At 38.5% G+C, this 20,478-nt stretch overlaps 2 protein-coding genes across 9 annotated transcripts in view; one reads left to right on the forward strand and one right to left on the reverse strand.

The window, feature by feature from the left end:
* The window catches only part of fmnl2a (formin-like 2a), a 50,980-nt gene extending 48,510 nt beyond the window's left edge, over positions 1-2,470 (forward strand). For all 7 annotated transcript variants that reach the window (XM_071469183.1, XM_071469101.1, XM_071469525.1 and 4 more), the window contains one exon: positions 467-2,470. Coding sequence is in view for 5 of the 7 variants with exons in the window: in XM_071469021.1 (XP_071325122.1) it covers positions 467-576 (110 nt within the window). In the remaining 2 variants the exon portion in view is untranslated. The remainder of the gene's footprint in view (positions 1-466) is intronic.
* prpf40a (PRP40 pre-mRNA processing factor 40 homolog A) lies at positions 2,120-16,848 on the reverse strand. Of its 2 annotated transcripts, XM_071469651.1 has the most exons (27): positions 16,738-16,812; positions 15,203-15,283; positions 14,965-15,108; positions 12,854-12,937; positions 12,216-12,234; positions 12,098-12,117; positions 11,914-11,955; positions 11,628-11,738; positions 11,123-11,243; positions 10,798-10,822; positions 10,356-10,571; positions 10,016-10,121; positions 8,639-8,703; positions 8,370-8,534; positions 7,170-7,278; positions 6,913-7,063; positions 6,647-6,780; positions 6,282-6,396; positions 5,808-5,899; positions 5,520-5,636; positions 4,790-4,927; positions 4,498-4,593; positions 4,324-4,410; positions 4,103-4,193; positions 3,946-4,007; positions 3,693-3,848; positions 2,120-3,379 (listed from the first exon to the last, which is right to left on the reverse strand). In XM_071469651.1, exons 1-27 carry the CDS (start codon positions 16,738-16,740, stop codon positions 3,290-3,292), a joined length of 2,640 nt encoding a protein of 879 aa, XP_071325752.1. In that variant the 5' UTR covers positions 16,741-16,812; the 3' UTR covers positions 2,120-3,289. The 2 variants fall into 2 exon arrangements, with proteins under 2 accessions (XP_071325752.1, XP_071325832.1); XM_071469731.1 differs by lacking the exon at positions 15,203-15,283 and having other exon boundaries at positions 16,738-16,848.
* Positions 16,849-20,478: the final 3,630 nt, after the last annotated feature.

Genomic DNA, 20,478 nt, shown 5'->3' on the forward strand with positions numbered 1-20,478 from the left:
GCAAGCATCTCTTTATTACCTCCCTTCCTGTTTTACTGTCTTCTCATTTAGGGTTCAAACAGCATTCACCTACCTGTCCCTTTGTTTTCTCTTCATTACACCTCCTTAATAACAGAACATTTAAATGTCTAATGCAAAAAAAAAAAAAAAAAACAGTTACTCTTTGCAGTAGATTCTTCACCTTTTTATGAAGCATCTCAGATTTTCTAGATTTCTGGCAGAGGCTTACAAATCTAAACCCCGTGGCTTGTCTCAGTTGTAATACCCAGAGACAGCTGACCTTAGGGGATTTTTTTTTTTTTTCCTGTGTAGACCTCACGCTGCTTTGAAAGACAGGCTACCAGCACTATGAGCATGTGGGCTCATCAAATCACCCTGACAAGATGACTGACGGCTCTTTTATCCACCCCACCCCACAAACCCCCTTCCCTCACCCAATCCCCTCTTCCCCACTCTCCTCTCTCAGATTTGAGGAATCAGCCTTACAGGCGAGCAGACGCTGTGCGGAGGAGTGTCAGGAGGCGCTTTGATGATCAGAACCTGCGGCCGGTGAACAACGGCGAAGTGGTCATGTGACGAGGGAAAGGTGCATGTGCCGGAAGGTGGGGGGGGGGGGGGGTTGGTGAGGATGTGAAACGAGGGAGAGACAGTAGGTTGGATGCAGAGCGACGGATGATAAGTGAAAGATGACAAGTGTTGTAGCAACCATAGAGATGAGTATGTATATATATTACATAAGAATACATGTTATTCCATGTCTGTGGTATCATAGCAGCTTTTCACTATGAAGGACTGGGACATGTATGGGACTGAATTGAAAGAAAAGTGTCTGAAAGGTTGGTTCAGAAACCTTAGACAAGCCAAGTGCCTGAACTTATTTTCGTGGTCTAATGTCACGTTGTCCTCTGTTTGTCCGATAACTGTTTTTAATATCGCCACTTCGAGCAATACAATTTGACCTGGCTTTAATTTGAGGACGTGTAAAACTGGACTTGCGGTGGCTTTAACAGCCACATGAACAGATGCTTCCTGGAAAACATAATGTAGAATGTATGGGACGCGTTCCCTTTCGCTGTTACAAATGTTGCATCTTTTAGTGATGAGTTGGATACTCAGTAATATCTTGGTATATTTCGGTGCTCTTTTCCATTCCTCTTACTATACAGACTTCCATCTCACCTTTTACTACAAGGGCTGATGATCAGGCAGGAAGAAAGTGAAAATAAAATAATAAAAAAAATCTATATTTGTACTAAAGTTGAGTATAAGGTAGATGAAAAATGAATGAAAAATAATTTTCAAAACAAAACCAGGCTAATGTGAACTGTATATATCAGACCTCTCCATACTGTCTTCTCTTCGTTACAGTTATCGGATCAAGTCTGACTCTAGCTCCTAATCCATAAAAGAGGCAGCCTGCTTACTTAAAACTCCGCCGTCCATTTCTGTAGCAGCGTAGCAATTTGAATGGTTTCTGGGAACAAATTAAAATGCAACATAAAAAAAAAAAAAATTCTACCAAGCATAGAAACTGCACAGAAGATACTGAAGCCTACTGGATGATCTCATTGTCAAAACTGGATATAACTTCGCATTTTATCTCTGTAAACGTTTTTACAGGTTAATCATATTCCAGGCTACTGTCTACTCACTTTATTGTAATTTTAATGTATAGTATTTAACCACTGAGAAGATTCCTTGAAGCTCATGTTTCCATCTAATGTGTGTCTACAGTCGTTAGAACATGGCGAAACTAAAGTACACAACACAAAGTTTCCTAAATGTACAGATATTTTGCTACAAACCATGTTTTTTGTTTGTTTTTGTTTTTTTTTTTTACTTATTCACATTACCTGATGGTTAATATTGTACATATTGTTTAAACAAAAGTTTTCATTGCCTTGTGCTATACAACTTGAATGTTATTTTAACTTATAGTTTTTGTTTCCATGTTTGTATATTTAATTGAACCAAATGCAGCCAGAAATCTACAGTAGTGTGTTAAATCACATCTCGTGTCGTGCAGGAGGATCACTGAGTTTGCTTGTGGGTGCGTCACAGGTGCATCAAAGCCAGCTACACAAACATGCAACATGTTCAGATTTTTTTTTTTTAAGTGTTCAAACATTTGAGCTTCATGGCCTCATTGTAACAGTTACACCTGTTTGTATTTGTTGAGCTGTGATGAGCGGGTTTTGTGGCTCAGTGATGCATCCTGCTGACCTGACAGTTTATCTCCACTGAAGCATGTGCTGCCGTACAACTGCTTTTATCTCAACTCCACCCTCTGTAATAGTGTCATTTCTCTAACTGGATAATACTGGCATGTTTTGTTTTGTTTTTTTTTTACTTTCACCAGAAATGTATTTTAGGCAGTTTGTGCTTATTACAAAATAACACATTTTTTTTAAATTAGGTGATATGAGATTTTCAACAAATATGATGAAATAAACTATTTACATTCATTATAGATTTGTTTATGTTGAATTACTTTTGTCTTATTCTCTTCTTGAAAACTGGTGATGGTTGAGAATTGACAGAAAACACAATATTGTTACTGACAGTTGTTATTACAGTGTTATATTTTCCCATCTGGTAGAACAGCATGATCTGATGGTGAACTGGCTCCATTCTAAAGCCACATTAAGGTAATAATGCAGCTACTTTGAAGGGTTTGGTTAGATAGTAATCCTGTCTCATTACTGTAAGAAACTACACAAATAAGTAAATAAGACAACCTTTAACTGCACTGAACACCTAAAGACGTCATCCATTGAAACAGCATTTTATTACATTTAACTACAGTATATCAATTTTAACAAAATGCTCCACTTGAAACCTTTTGGGATCATTCATCGAAAACACAGCTGCAGTTGTGTTGGATCAAATCAGAAATATTTCTGGGCTTGTGGACAAGTGTCTGTTTTCTTGCTACATTTCCAGGTGAAAGACAGTCAGTCAGACGTTAAGATATGCTTTTAATTGAATATAAAAATGATCAGCAATGGAAAACATGTACAACTACAGTCAACTAAAAAAAAAAATCTTAAAGCTAACAAAAGCAACAAAAGGACAACCTGATGTTTAGTGATTGATCAGCTGTTGCTGATGTCAAATTATTTACCAAGTTATGTGTGTAAGTTCAGTGTAGCCTATTCCCATTACATACCATGTTACATCACACAGTCAGTCCAGAATGGTGTGACCTGTGCAGTCAGATGAGCTTGAAGGGGAATGCATGTTTGTAGAAGTGTACAATTACAACAAAGGGGTTGCAGAACTGTGATCATCAAGGTGCGTCCAGCTGTTCCAGTAAAGTTCTTCTCCTTTTCTCCAGCTCTCCTTCACTCAGCTCACTGCCTGACGTATCCCAGCCGCCCTGGTTACAACATAGGAAAACATGAAGACATGGTGATGTAATACACCGTGAGATGTGACAATTAAGTGGGATAAATATAAAATTGTTGTTGCAGAAGCGTTGGTCACCTGAAACAGTGTCTGATAAAACAAACTGAAGACAAACTTGACTTAAGTTTAGCAACTTTCGCTTTTTACCCATAAATTTCCCACACACAAAAAGGCCAAATGCAGCAGCAATTAAAGAATTTGAACTTAAACAGGTAACCTTAAAAACAGCCAGTAAGCTTGCTGGAATTAAAACGGTTTATGATTTATTAATAAAGAAAGTTTACCTCCTCTTTGGCTGCTTTTCTTTTAGGAGACTTCTGTTTGGAGTCGGAGCGAGATTTCCCCCGAGACTTGTCGTTCTCTTTATCTTTGTCCAGATCTTTTTCACGCTTCCCATCGCGCTCTCTTCCTTTCTTCTCATTGTCAGAATCTGGTGATACCTGTTTGCCACAATCACAGTCAGTGTGCATACAAACACAACGTGCACATTCAGATTATACACAGTAAATGGATTTTGGGGTCTTCCTATATACTTACAGACTTGTGGCGTCTCTTCTTGCCCTTCTTCTTGTGCTTCTTGGATTTCTTATAGCTTCTCTCTGGTTTCAGGAGGAAATTGTCAGTAAATGTCAACTGCACTGCACTTCTTCTATATGATGATAAATAGATTCACTAAGCTGTGTAACCCACTCACCAGATTCTCCACTAGAAGAGCGTTCAGAGGGGGATTTGGACTGTGACCTCTTTTTCTTCTTGTGATATTCCTCATCCTCAGACTCTGAGCCCTGTCAAAAACATTAAAGTCAAGTAATTTAGAGATCAATGAGGCCTGACGTAGGGGGTAGATTATTGATTGCAAAATTGTTTGCCCACAGCTCATTGTCTAGTCTAAGCACAGTGATGAGGACTACTGACTGATCGAGAGCGGGAACGTTTCCTGTGGTGCTTCTTGGACTTCTTCGAGTGCTTCTTTGCCTTCGAGTGGTGATGTTGGCATTCGTGCTGTTGAAATAATGAGTACCATGTTTAACACCATCATCATGAATGATAAATGAATTCTGCCCATTCCCGCTGTAATGACAGCCTTACCTCTAAGACATGCATGAAGTCCTTGAATATCCTCTTCCTCTCTGACTCCAGAGTCACGTCTTCAAAGGCAGATTCTTTTAAGAATCTCTCTCTTACCTGAAATGTTAAATTGTGAGTCATCACAAAACATCAAGTACAATGATATGACACTAAGTGCAATAAAAACAGAAAAAAAATCACCTACTGTTTTACAGATAATTTAGAAACTAATAGAACTAAATAGTGGAGAGGCGGCTATAATTGTAAACAGTTTGTGCTGTGAAAATATAACAATATTTTTCAAATGACGTACTCCCTCCCATGTAGCCTCGGGCTCCAGCGGTGGTGTGGCCTGTTTCAGCATGTTTTTGAAGGCCGCTTCTTTCCTCTTCATCTTCCTGGCCTCCTCCTTCTCTCGCTCCCTCTCTCTGGCTTCAGCCTTCTCCAGTAACTACTCAGACAGAGGTTGTAAAGTGGGTTAAACTAATGAATACAAACTTAGAGAACAAGAGCAATGCCTTAACTTAAAGGTGATTTTAAAAAGTTCTCTACAATACAATTTGATAAACCTTGATTACAAGTCAAGTGTACAAGTGAAGCTCAGTTTACACCTTAAACTCAGTGACTGGAATCTCCTGTTATCATACTGTGTTTACCAGCATCAGTTCACATTCAGACACTATAACTGTACAATCGAATGCGATGTCATAGTGCTGATGATGTACTAGACTGCTTTATATTCACAAGTGTTTCCTGCCCCCATATGTATGAAATGAGGATGAGCAAATTTTGAAAACCCCTACTAGACTACAATTAAATATAATTGCATATTGTATATAATATAACACAAAACAGAATTTACACATTTCTGACAATGTCAACAAAAACTGAAGATTATTAACTTTGCAGATGTAAAGATTTTTGCAGAGCTGATGCTCTGAATTGGAATAACTTGAACAGGTGTCCCTAAAAGTGGCCACAGCGTATATGAAGGATATGTGAAAAGCTAGGGAGGAAAAATGTATGTAGGTCAGGAGTCTTACACTGTTGAAGGCCAGCTTTATGTTTCCTGCATCCAGAGTGGTGGCTCTCTTGTCTGAGCTGATGAGCGATCCAAAGTCATCAAAGCTGGTGTTGACTTCAACCAGGAAGCCTTTGTCCTGGTGAAGGAGAGAAGGGAATGAAATAAAATAACTTGTAAAAATATACTCACATCAAAACAAACCTCTCAGAGGAGAAATTGATATGTGCAGCTGTACAGTGAAGGCTTTGCTCCTATGACAGTATGGCAGATATTTATAAATTTAGCACCAGAGTTTTAATAATCTCACTTTAAGAATATCTTTGATGATCCTTTTTTCATCGTGGTAGCGAGCCTTCAAGTCTTCCACATAGAATTTGAACAGATCCAGGGGAGTGGAACCTGAACAGTAGATGCCATAAAGTAAAAAAAAAAAATAGTGTAAATATTTTGTTTCATGTTTCAGCAGTCCAAGACAGTCACACAACAAGGATGATAAAAAAAAAACAATGAAGCCAATACAGAATAAAAATTTTAAAAAGATGTGGCTGAATGATATTTTGGGAAAAGTAAACAAAAAGGAAATGTAAAGTGACTGGGATAAAACATAAAACTTGATCAACAGTGCACTGCTGTGTTTCATAAAGTATTTACATCCTGAGCTGTGTATGCTTTATTTCTGTGTTCATGTCATGCTGTTATCTGCATGTCACATCCACGTGCTTCAGAGCACTCAGCTCATACAGACGTGTGAAGCCACGTGTGCTGTGGCCTGCTGTCTTACCCGGCTGGCCCAGCATGTTGGCAAAGCGGATGTCTGAGCTGAGGGTTGGGTACATTTCCATCCAGGCAGACATGGAGTGAAGCTGGCCGTGGTCGTGGAGCTCATCTAGAAATTTCTGAGAGAAAACAGACAAATGTAAATCAGGACAACAATTGATATCCCATGTTTAAATGAATAGAATTTATCCTTTTAGATAATTATTAAAGCTTTTTCAACAGAAATGGGGACAAAAAAGCACAACAGCTGACGTAACAAACAGATTGGAAATGCTGCAACATTCTTTGCAACATGAGAAATCAGACCAGCTTTTTCTTTTCCTGGCATAGTGACTTCCATTATGTTTGTAAGTATCCATTCCCTCTCACCTGGAAAGCCTCTCTATTCTTGCGTTGTCTTCTCCTCTCCCTGAGAAGAGTCTTCTGTTTCTCTTCCTCCTCCTCCTTCTCCAGCGCTCGGATGTGCTCCTCAAAACAAATCAGGGCATCCTCCTTGTCCATATCTGTCAACAGAAAAACAACACTATCAAGAGGGCTGCATAGAACCAAGGGAACCTGGAACCTTACTATATAGTAAGGTTCACACTTTCTAGACTATAAAGTATAAACTAAAACATGAATTTCTGCGCTCATACTCTGCAGCTCCTCATCTTCTGCAAAGGTGGGATTGTCTAGCAGGTACTGCTGGGCCTCAGACCAGGTGGTGCGGTAGGTGACGTTGGCCATGTTGTCCAGAATGTTCTTCAGAGCTTCCCAGTTCCTCTTTCTCAGCTGCTTGGCTTGCTCCTGTTGGAATATGATGAAGACATGAAAGATGAATGATTGTACATCATTATGATAAACACGCTGACTGAAACGTGGACAGACCGTTGGCTGCAGAACGACACCTTACCTTCTCTTTCTTAGCGAGGTAGAACAACACATCCTCATAGATCTCCAGCCTGTCTCTCTCTGGAACACAACTCCACACCTCAAGCTCACCAAACATCTGCTCTGCTTTTCTGTACACGTACACACACACATGCACACACGTACACACACACGTACACACACACACACACACACACACGTGTATTTAGGATGTTTTCACACAATCCACATGAGGGCAGCATTTCACAGGCCAACTCTTCCTTCAACATGTTGGTCATTAATACTTAGTACATGCCATTAGATGCACAGTTGTGTAGAGTTATTACAAAATTAATGAAATCTTAATAAAAACTTGAAAAGTACAGTTGAACTTTTTAGGGAGCTGCCTTTCATGATGTGCACTGAACATTTCATCTCCTTGACTGATGCTGCAAACTTGATGCTCAGAAAAGTCGGAGGCTGTGGTTGACCGCAGTGAAATAAGCTTTTAAATGTGCACGCACGCACGCACGCACGCACGCACGCACGCACGCACGCACGCACGCACGCACGCACGCACAAAATCAGACAGCCCTGCTATCACTCTCCAACTGCCTGTTGTGTGCCATCCCAGATTGCGGCCCCAGTGCCAGCTGAACTCTGAAACTGGCCCGTTGTCAAGGTCACCAGTCAATCCGTCCGTCCGCTCTGTCGGTCACAAAGACTTTCAACCCAATGCCAAACCAAAAAGTGCTGCTGAACTGGATGTCTCATGTAAGACTAATGACAAAACTGCAGAATAGACATATTTATGGTTGAAAAACTCTTGAACAAACACAATTAAGATAATCTTTCTTTTTGTGTCTGTCATCTCTGTTGCATTTATGTGTGAAACTCACTGAAAATAGCAAGAAATTGGATAAAACAGAAGGTGGTTAATTAGATTCAAACCCAAAATGTCATATGCACCTTTGAAAATCACTAGCAAATCACTTCAGCCTGTTCACTCACTAAATTGTGATGTACATGATACATGATTCAGCAACAGTGTGATGAGCTCTAAGGTCACAGTAGTTTAAGTGGAAGCTAACAGTGTTATAACTACATGATGGCGTGCAGAAGCCATAGATTACCTTTCAGTCATCTCATCTGCATAATCATATTGACAATTCGGGGAACCACAAATCAATGCAGGAGGAAAAAAAATCCAACACATTTATTGTGGGATCACTGCAGCACTCACTTGTATCTGGTGGTAGATGTCATCTTCTCATGGTTCTCCAAGAACCTCTGAAAGGTCTCTTTGGACTCCTTGTATTTAATTCTAGCCTCCTCCTTTTCTTCCTTCTCTGTCTGGACTTTGTAGGCATTAAATGCCTGTTTCTTCTCACTCAGTTTGGGAAGGGCACTTTGGTGATAAAGAAAAGTAGGAAATTGGAGGTTAGAGACGGGATTGTTCTCACCCCTATTGTACAGTAGATAGGATAAACTCATCATGGGAGAAAAGTGTACCTGTAGCGAGGATCATTGATAATCATTTTCATAGCCTGTTCCCAAGAGGAGTTTGAGGACACACCCTGGAATAAAGACAAAGTCATGACAGCTTGTGAGCTCAAACTAAGTTGTTAAATTTATGTGAAATTTCCAACATATTAAAACATTAGATCAAAGAAAATAAATAGTCTTATTGCCCTTTGTTAGAGAAAGCACGTGAGACAGGAGGAGAAACAATGAGCTCTGCTGCTTTGGCTCTTAGAACTCAACACATTTTCTTAATTACTAATAGATGCTGGGTTAAGAGGTGTGAAGTGGCAATAATTCAAAGAAGTGCCCCCTCTGCCGCTTGCCTCTCCCAGGGAGTGACTCCTTCATCCATTATGAACTGATTCCACCGCGTGCCTCTGTCTTGTCAGCTGTCACAGTTATTCTAATTCACTGAGGCATGCCACTTTCTCTCACTGTCTTAATCCCAGCAAGCCCCGTGCCTTTGATCCAATAAAGCTAATCATAAAGACAGAGCCATTAAGATCTTGCAGGAAATGGCAAGCAATCTCAGAGGAGAGCTTTGTGCACAAAATTAAAAAGAGCCTAAATATAGAAGCATTCAAGGTGGGTGGTGCTAGACCACCTTGCAACTGAACACACAACACATCCAAAGCAACAGGAGGTGAACCTCAACAATCCTGCTAAAACCTCCCAGGGGCTCATGAGGAAGGACAGGGATTAGATCCAGATCAGAATGCAAAGCATGTGCTGGTAAATACATCAGGCATTAGGAAAGAGATGGAGAAATCAATCTTGAAAAAAGACCTTCTGTGTATAGTGTACTGGTGTACAACTCAAATATCAAAGCACTTGTTGGAGTTACTTTGTTGAAATTATGAGGCAGATTTGTGGACTATGAGTTTTGTCTACAAAGGTAATCTTTAGTATGGTTCCTCTGGCTCTAATCCAAAGCCCACATTGTTAATCAAAGAAGTAGCCAGTTGATGTTGATTTTATTTATGCTGTACTGGACATAACAGTTTTAAATTTCAAAACAAGCACATAATCTGTGGCAAACTGAAGCTAGCCTTAAATCCTGTAATATTTGGCATTGCTAACTGAGCTCCACTCTGCCCTGTAGTTTTAGTAGGTACAATGGCACATGCAAAGTTAAGTCTTGAAATTTTGTTTTGACCAACCAAGCCACAGCTAAAAGCATATTGATGGATACTAATGCGTGTCCAGACCATTGTGTTGAATCAAGCAGATGGAAGTTTTAGTTAAATGTCATCTAACATAAATGTTCATGACTTCCCTACAGAGACAGCACAGTCTCCACACTCTCCTACACCGTGTGTCCTGTAGTTCATCTACAGGTTAACCCAACTTGACAACCTCTCTCACCTTCTCTTTCAGCAGCTCTTTGAAGGCCTGCTTGGCCTCCTCTTTTGTGTTCCACTTGTAAGTTTTCTTCTGAAGTTCTGGCCGTTCTTCCTTTGTGACTTCAACACTGAGGGTAAAGGAAGGATGATATTTGAATACCTTGCATTTAAGTCAGTGACCATTTATCACATCCAGTGACCTACATTAGACAAATTCAACACAAAAATAGACCCCCTCATTCATGTATACATTAAGTTGAAAGATAATCCCCATGTCACTGTGACCCTGTGATTCTGGCTTGCTGTATATGTGTGTAGGACTGACGATAGTACCTGTCTCTGTATCAGACATCATTGTTTACCTGGCTGTGGCCTCTGTGGCAGCTGAGCTCTCTGAGGATGTCACAGGTGCATCTGCAGTCTTGACCTCAGGTGTGTGATGCACAGCCACCTGGGACAGGTGTTCCTCTGAGACTGCTGTTGCAGTTTCCGCCTCCATTACGGTCGCCATAGTGGCTGTATTATCTGCTTGCACTGCAGGAGCTGTGGTGGTACCAGGGGCTGTTGCCTCTGTCGGTCTGAAATCAGAGCATGGCAGTGAAACCACATCACATGATTATAAGAACGTTAGGATAATGTAACTGGCTGGGATATGGAGGGCTACCGAATGAAAATAAAATACACGGTGGTATTAATAATAAAATAAAGAGAGTTTTAATAACTTTTAATGACTATTGTATTTGTTGCTCATAATCCAAGCTGTAGCAGTGAAGAGTAACCAAAAGTAAAAAACAAGGCTCTTACCCATTCTCCTCTGCTTTGATCATAGCTGGAACAGACAAAAGGAGACAGCTGTTAGGCTACTCGTTTTCATTTCAAAGCTCACTGCAGATAAGAGACCAGCACAGAGATAAATGTACTGAAGCAGCCACCATGTGCTCCTGTATTTGTACTTCCTGTGCTTGTACATCAGTGATGCCCAAACCCCTGTAATGCATGGCGTCACTCGTAGAACAAGCCAGCGGCCTGCCATTCACCATGCTGTTAAAGGCTCATCCATGGCGCTCAGGATGAAACATCAATGCCTTTCTCACAACAGGTTTGACATCATCAGAAAGCAACTCTTTACCTTCCAGATCCTCCAGCTCTTTAGGTTTGGTCCATCTGGACTCCTTCGTCTGAGAGTTGTAATAATAAGGCTTCCCTGTGTCTGACTTATACTCCTTCCAAGGGCATTTAGACAGCATTTGCTAAAAGGGGAAAATACATATGGGAAAGTATGTCAATTGGGATACAATGACAAATGAAAGTACACGCAATCAATGTAATTGTATTTAGTATGAGAGATGTTTTAATATATGCAGCCAATGCTTTTTAATGTTCTGAAAATGGGTCTGTGGATAAAACATAGTCAACCTTGTCTTAATCTGGTACAATGATAATTCAATTATTTTTTATTAAAGTGCAGTACTGTCCCTGATAAATAAGTAATATAAGTAAGACAGGGAAAAGATATGTTACATTTTTTTGTCTAAAAGGAGTAAGAGAATATCTAAGAGAATAAATAAATGGTTGGTTCGAGGCACTTAACTAGCAGATTTTAAACAAGCTCTGTAAGAGACAGTAGTATGTACTTCAGCAGGTGATTTGAGTTCATCCGGTTTCTCCCATGTGGACTGCTTGGTCTCTGTGTTGTAATAATAGGTCTTCCCATCCAGTGATTTGTGTTCAGTCCACAGGGACTTCTGAGGAGAACAAAAACAACAGAATCAGCCGTTAAAAGTATTAAAAAAAAAAAAAAAAAAAGAAACAGAGCAAGAAACCATTTCACCTTGGGTTCAATTTTAAATGCTTTTACAGTTCCCAGTCAATATTGCCAAGTCTTTCACATCAATCTTTCCATTTTCAATGTGCACAAACCTTCTTTGGCTGTTCTTCCTGTGGAGAGCCATTTGTTGTACTCTGCAGAGACGAAGGAACAAATGAAAGGTTGTAAGACTGGAGATATTGAGAAGACAGAAGTCAAAACACTGGCGCTAATGAAGAGAACCCAAAATTGTAAACTTGTAATTAGTGCAGGGAAAGAAAATAACATTACACTTACAGCTGTTCCAGGTGCAGCAGCTGTGAGGATTAAAAAAAGAAAAAATCAATTAGTCTGAACCTATATTTCTAATGACACAAAATATGCAAGAATTTGTTTTATCAAACACAGATCTTACCTGTGGAGTCAACACCAGGCTGTGGAAAAAGACAATTTTATCAGTTGATTATTTTTCCAAGAAACACTCACAAATCTTGAAGTTTACATCAGCACATCTGGGAATACAGACTAATTATTCAACATACACAGTAACTGACAAAGCTTTCCTAATTAGTACAAACCTCCACACCCCAAAGATGCAAAAATATACTTGAGTTGATTAAGTGTATGTCTTATGATCTCTGAAGCTGCCAGGGTGTTCTTACAACAAATATATCAGACTGCTCATTTGCATAACTTGTTTGCTACTCAGTAAAAAGAAAAATTAACAGAACATCAACAGTGAAGGGCTCATATGTTTCATTATACTTACTCACAGCTGTACCAACGCCAAAACCAAAAAGTGACAATAAGGGACATATTGCACGCAGGTGATAATTTTCATTTTTATCAGATGCTATTTAATTATGTTTTTCAGCTGTTTCATTTCAATCTGTGGTTAAGAATGTAGAGTTTTTTTTAAGGAATTACATCCAATCATATGTAAAATAAGTGTTACTTGCTGTGCAAATGCTTCATTTAGCATTTCACAGATTGCAGTGTATTTTTAAGAAGTGTGAAGCAGAGCACTGGTGAAAAAATAGTGAGGAGAGTTACCGGTCCCGTTGGTTGTACAGCCGCAGCTGGCATGCGAGGGGGCATCATCATCCCTGGCATCATAGGTGGCATCATGCCTGGCATCTAATAAAAGAAGCATCATGAAATATTCATCTGGCATTTCCATACCACCTAGTGCAGGCACAAGTATCAAGACACAGTGTGAGACAGGGTGTTGGTGTCTATGAGGAACGCTGCTTGCAACTGGAAGAAGAAGGTGAGACTGAAACGGAGTCTGCTGTGCTTATTTCTGGTGTGATGCCACAGCTTTGCGATCTGTGAAGCAGCAACACACCAAACTCCAAACTACCTCCCCATACCACCTTTTCAGACTTGTGTTGCTGGCACTTTGATCAAACAACCCCCTGTGACAGGATCACATATATTTGCTAAATGTGACCCATTTTGGCTTTAGATAAAAAAATTAAAATATATATATTTTTAAAAATAGCATGACTATCTCAGTGGTATTCTGTCAACCAGTGGCAGAGGTTTAACACAATGCACAAGCAACTGTCTTCAGTTAAGTGGCATCTCTTTAGAACACTAAGAGCTAGAGGTCTTATATAAATTCATTTTTACAAAAGAGACACTTGATCTGAGGGTAACCAGATCACAGCCAGACCCGACTCAAAATAAACCCCAGGATGATTAGACTCGATCCAAAACGTGGTTGACCTGCACAGACCAGAACACAAACACTGGTGCAACATGATGCGCTATCAATTAATTCAATCAATTGACAAGCAGCTGCAGTGGAAAAAAGCAGATAGATATACAAAAGAGAACCCATCTGACCTATTTAAGACTATGAATCAAATTCTGAAAAACTGTCTACTGATTTTCCTAAAATAAGCTCAGCTTCAGTTCCCTCTTCAGAGCAAAGCTGCCAGATGCCTTGCATCCTTATCTGATTTGGTTTATCTCCATTTCAAGGATTGTTTGAATGATATATGACATGAGTTCAGTATAATGAAAACTTTTATTTACAACCTGCCTGACACTTCAGTAGGGTCTGCGCAAATCCAAACATGCTTGCTTTTTGAAAATGAAAAAATGTTACCCATATAAAAGTATAAAATAAAACTAGACAATAATGAAAACTAAGACAAATGAAAAATAAATACATTTAATAAAATACTACAGAATAAAGAGAATGAGAGCTGTCACCATAACTAACATCTCTCTTTCTTTTCAAAACACAGAGTTTTCTCCAGTGGTGATTGTGACATACAACCTGACTAGAGCTGATACTGTGTACACTCAGGTCCATTCAGATCCATTTGGGCATACTGACACATAGACCCAAGACCCACAGCAATAAATCAAGACCCTACACACCCCAGAATTTGGACATGGTCTGAATTAGGTTGCAGATCAAGTCTTGGTTCCTTAGAACCATGTAAACCCATTAAGACCTCTACAATAACAGCTGTATGAAATAACAGCAAACAACATTCTACATATAGTTGATATTTTCCAATATTGAACACATTAGCTTCTGTAGAAGTTATTTTCAACCAGGAAAACTGAAAATAAGTTTTCTAATGACCAATGTATGGAAACCATTTATTACAACTTGGATTTCATTTTCATAAGTCTGCGCATTGGGTTTATCAGTAATGTAAATGTTGTACTACTCATCAAAGTAATTTCTGCAATCTTACAAAAGCCACATTGCTAAAACTATGTCCAAAAGGGCAAGAAACAAAAGCAGTTACATAATCAAACAAGTTGTAAATAAGCCAACAGTTTGCTTGATTAGCTGCCACTTTATTCTGAGATAAAACCAAAAGTAAATATACCTGTAATATCACTAATTCTCCCTCACTGCACAGGAAAAAAAATTTATAAGATAAAACCAATGACTTGATTTATTGCTTTAAGACTACACATGATGAACAGCAGAGTTGCTTAGCTTGCAAGGCATACAAAAACTTTCTGTTCAGTAGTTTGAAAAACATTAATCAAAAACTTTTTCATGTAACTGTTTTGGGTTTTCTTTGTTGATTCTGGAGCAGCAGAAACATAGGCCACCAGGGCCCCAGACCGAACAATTCAAAAAAAAAAAAACCATACAGACAAACCTATGAGCTTCCAACAAGACTCACCTGTCCCATTGGTGGTGCCCCCATTGGTGGCATTATACCAGGGGGAATTATACCAGGAGGCATCGGAGTCATGCTGGGAGGTCGCTGTCCCATAGGGGGCATACCCATGGGAGGGAAATGAGGTGGTATTCCTGGTGGTCCCATCTTGACAAAGGAATAGGGAAAGAGAGAAAAAAGATGTTTTGGATTAGACAAAACATTAATGACGACCTTTAGTTTTTACCACATTCAGACTTACAAATGGGGGAGGTATCCCTGAGGGCGGTACACCTGGATAAGGTGGCGCTTGGCTTGGGCCATTATTAGCCTCCGATGAAGACTGTCATGAATAAGAAGCACCACACAGAGTTAGTGAACTCACAGCAGCCAGTGGTGTAATAATTCAAACAGTTTATAAGATATTGGTAAATTAAATTTTCTTACTATATTATTGTAAGTACTGTAGCTGAGATGAAATAAAGTTTTATCATTATATGTACAAACTAAACATGATTACTGTTATGTCTAATGACGTACAAACTAAATGATTCATTACATTTTTACAATGAAATACAATCAAATGAGTAGATGAATATCCATTTACAGAGTTTTAAAAAAAGTGTAGTATTTTTCCACATTTATATAAATGAGAGTGAACAAAATATAGGTCTTTTAGTATAATGCAATGCAAACTTCAGTCTCCAAAATCACCATAAAGTTTTATCACCTCTCAAAAATAGATATAACAAAACCTGGACATTATAACCTACACAAAAACTTACTGCAGCAGTGTTATGAAACTGCATTACTTTCAGCTTAGCACACCTTAATAACAGTCAAGGCTTTAAATGAAATAAGTTTTATCTTGATATCCTCAAGGTTACATCTTACTATGTCTAGCAACGATGAAAATAAACTTCATGTCATGCTCCACATTTTGTTACAGAAAATGAAAGCGTATATCCGTTTTCAAAATAAAAAAAAAAACAATATTATCAACAATAGTCATAAATGTATGAGTCTGGCTAGCCTAACCCATTGACTTATGAACAAGCTCTATAGAAATACTTTGTTATTTTAGCAAGAATCGCTAAAGAGTCGGTTACATGGGATTTCACTTTACTGGGATTTTATGTAAACGATGGCGCGAATACATTAACTGCACCAGAGGAACATTGAATTAACATAACGTCACTGTTAGCTATAATGTTAGCTTTGTCTGACAGGTTGTCCAATAGCAGATTTCTTTGTCCATACCCGACGTTATTTCTCACTGATAACAAACACAGGTATCGTTAAAAACCTTCTATTTGCATAAGAATAACGCTAACTTGCTAGGTAGCTGTGATCGAGTGCTCTTTCTGAATGACTGAAGACTCTGTCTAAATTCTGGCAAGCATAAAGGTTTAAAGCTAACATGAGAGCTTAGCTAGTCAACCATTCGGCTAGCTAAATACACCTTCCTCCATTCATGAATTTGAAGTTTATGAACACTCTTACATGCATTTACTAATGATACATACATCCAAAACTAACTGTATGTTGAACTTTCTACTTTTATTTTGCAGTAAGCATGAGTTCCAGGACACAGTCTGCACCATGACGGTATCTGTGTGCCGCTATCTTAGCTAGGCGCTAACACGACATGCTAACCCGTTATGTTCAACATTATTATAGCATTGTGGAGGCAAAGAGTCGGTTAATAACCTAACGCAAAATATTCACATATAAACTCTTGGTAGTTTTGATGTTTACTTTATTGTAAATAAACTATTTTTGAATGACTGCACTCACCATGTTGACGAGAGGGTAAGAGCCTCCAAGAAACTTGAGAGCCTCTCAACAACGAGCGAAACGATTGGTTCAACTCCCTCCTGACGCTCAGAGGTCAAAGGTAAAGATTCTGTAGCGTCGTTCTGCGCCGGTAGTGCACAGAAATGCGCAATGATGGTCAGAGGGGTGGTAGTGTAATTTTTATAACTGTTTGAGTTTCAGAAAAGTGCAGCTACTGGGGAAGACCGTGAGCCGCAAAAAAGCCAGTAAGTGGATCTTGAGTTAAGTTATCCTTCTCAAATGCAACAATGTAGTCGTCTAACCTGTATAAAAGAAGATGAACCAAATACAAAATGATATCCACTATTAAACTAACAAAATCAAATACTAAATTAAATGCTACCATATTATAAGTTAAAATATACATATAATGAAATAAAATATAGTAAAATAAATAAGAATCAGGATCAGAATCAAAATCAGTTTTATTGCCAAGTAGGTTTACACATACAAGGAATTTGTTCTGGTGTTTGGTGCAAAACATTAACACAGGAAGAAGGAAAAGATTATAAACAAGAGTGAGAACAAGACACTTGAAGATAAATAGAAGAATAAAATAAAAACAAAGGTAAAATTAAAAGTAAAATATTTACAACAAAGATGTGGAATATTGACAATAAAGATGTGAGGAATGTAATACAAAATATAAAAAATATAAAAAATATATAAATATATACATTATGATTTGTTACACTAGATTAAGATATTGTAATAAATGTAATAGGTACATTCAAAAGATTATTTTAAAAAACTGTCTATATATTCCAAATTCCAAGATTCCACAGAAAAAACACAAACATAGACACACATGCAAAGAAAGAACAATCTACACAAAAACAAATAAACAACACAAACATAATACAGCTTCATTGTACAGGCAAGTAGATATAAAAAGTATTTAACAACAAAAACAACGGCTGGACAAACAAAAGCACAGATTCTGAATGTACCTCAAAAATTTACAGAACTCTGGTCAGGTTAACTGTACAAGTGGTGCAAAGAACATGGGAATAATAATTACGTATACGTAATACAGTAAAACTAACAGACAGGGGTGGCATTATGCACATCGATTGCTGGATAAAGTAGGTTACATGTGCTGTTGGTTTAGTTGGCTGCTAGTTGGCTAGTAGTGTTATTACTTTCCTGTCTTTGCATTTTACTTAAAGTCCCTGAAAGGAATCTATTGTTTAAAAAGGAGGATGCTATGACATAAATACTTGGGAAATGGGTATTTCTTAAACGTCATTATGACTCTAATTACATTATATGTTGGATCCACTTATCACAATCCTCACACTGCACCTCCTTGCACATGATGCAGAATTCTTTGCCAAAGACGTTATTCTTTACACTGTTGCAAGTGATTTTCTCCCCTGTTATCTCAGACGTTATAACAAGTGCCCATTTCAGAAGCTGGATTAGCTGGTGTTCAGACACAGCAAAATTACCTTGGTGTATTGGGGATCATTTGGAGAACTGGCGGTGATTTTCCAATTATTGGCTTCTGTGACACAGCTCTCCTGGCTGTATATGGCTGGAATCATTCCCAGCGACAGTGGGAAATTAGAAAGTGCTCAGTCCACACACTCTTTACTTCTTTAAGTGCCATTCACATGGGTATGGTCCTCACTCTTTTCCTTCTCCTCCTGCTCCTGCATTCTGGTCGTATATTTTTCACACAAAACAAGGTTAAGCAGTTGCTCACCCATCATGAGGGTTATTCACACAGAAAATTAATTTGATGGCCTAACGAACACATTGATTTTCATTTTTTGCCGTTCTGTAGAAATGCCATGTACACTGTGTTAAACATTTCGGAAGATCATGGTATGTATTCAAGATCTTTCCAAAATGAGAAACGGATATTACAGCTTATCAGTATGCTGCCCTCAGTGTTGCTGTTTACTGTGGAGTTGTCCCTGGGATTTAGAGTGTTATTGGAGTGTGAAGCGTGCAACAAAGAGTTGGGAAACAGATGAGCCCACACTCGAGGTAGACTGCAATAAACCCTGATGCATTTAGTGACAAGTGCAGGAGAATTCCCTATCCATTCTCTTAACAAGACAAAAAGACAACAAGGCGACAGTGAGGGGCAGTGATGGATTGAGCTTCAACCTAATGATGGGAGTCAGTCAACCACAGTGCATCACTTGTCTTTAGGGAAACAAACAAACATTAAACCAGCCATGAATCAACACTGCTGCATATCTGTAAATGTTTTTGGTTGGACTGAATGATTCAAAAGACATTAAAACGAAAACATTAAGCTGTTTTAGCCTTTCATCTTTCATGTCACAAATTCAGTTTTTACAGAACATTGAAATATTGATCTTTGAGCAGACAAATCACAGGAACTAAATTATTACTATATTAAAAAAATCTTTGTAATTTCTTTAAAAATTGTACAATACATGCAAATATGACATGCAACTAAAATGAGAAGGTTAGTTAATAGGTAATATAAAAGGCAAAAATTTAAATGATAAAACAGCTTGTCGTGGTGCTGTGTTAGAGTTCTTGAGCAAGAGACCGAGAGCCTGTTAGCAGCAGGAGTGCTCTTCTGTAGCTGACAACAAGTCCGGACCTTCATGCAGGGCACAAGTGAAAGATTTTCCGGACAGACATCAATAAAAGATGTCTTACACAAATTAAATACCACTCTGGGCTTAAGTCTTTGGATTGATATCTTTATTGATCTCACCATCATCCTTTATTTAATGTTCATTTGCTTGTAGATAAGTAATGATGATTGTTTCTCAGCAGAGTCCATACACTGCAGATATATGAACAGTGCATTTATATGCTTTGGTGTTCTATTTATATATTCTAACACAGTTTCTCAGTGCCTCGTTGTGTGTGCGATTGATTCACAGTATATGAGGTTGTCAATGTTTGCCTCCAGCCATTTTACCCAGTGAGCTTTGAGTCCAGCGTGCTGCTGACCTGCCTTGCAGGCCCTCCTCTCTCATCTAACAATTGGCTTCCTGTCAACCATGCGCACATTAACTATCAACAAAGCACAGTATTACATTTGCAGCTTGCTTTTCAATTTCCTCTGTAAAAATAACAGCTCTGAATTAGGTTCTATTAGTCTGTCTAGATTTTTTTTCTCTCAACTAGAGAGCTTTCACAAAACAAAGGTTTTAGGTAGAAAATAGTTGCAAAAGAGGTCATGCAGACTTCTTTTTATGATTCATCAAAATCACTTTAATGTAGTGAAGATTTCATGTGTTCACATGACATGGGATCATTTTCTCTCTATCAGAAGCCACACTTTTAGTCGTACATTTTATGTAAATGGCAGCACAGTGTGGAATATGTTTTAAATTATGCCCTTTGTACAGTAATCTGCCCTCAGATTTGTCTGGACAATATATTGGATAAGTAACATCCCTTTGAAAAACGATGTTTAATCTAAAAGCATTTTTGTCCTCTGGGTTATTATTGACCACTGTGCCACATGATCAATGCAAGCATGACCTCTGAGCCAAAAAAAAAAATCAAACTTTATGACATTTACTACATACTACATTCAGCCTGGGTTATCTGTGATATCGCACTGCTGCTACGAAACACTGGGATCACAAATTTGAATATATTGAGCCTGGATAGTAAATTTATCGCAGGAGTTGAGAAACTATTTTTGGTAAGATTTCTCTCAGGGTTGCAATTATCTCGCACGAACACACAAAGCTGTTG

Source organism: Trachinotus anak, unplaced genomic scaffold (assembly GCF_046630095.1).
Source record: "Trachinotus anak isolate AG129_WGS33_773 ecotype Australia unplaced genomic scaffold, CSIRO_AGI_Tana_v1 ptg000001l, whole genome shotgun sequence".
Lineage (NCBI taxonomy): Eukaryota > Metazoa > Chordata > Actinopteri > Carangiformes > Carangidae > Trachinotus > Trachinotus anak.

Coding starts and splice junctions, on each gene's coding strand:
- prpf40a (XM_071469651.1), bottom strand. Junction 4,594..4,789: donor CCGAGGCTACATGGGAGGGA/GTACGTCATTTG, acceptor TTAACATTTCAG/GTAAGAGAGAGATTCTTAAA. Junction 4,411..4,497: donor ACTTCATGCATGTCTTAGAG/GTAAGGCTGTCA, acceptor TTATTTCAACAG/CACGAATGCCAACATCACCA.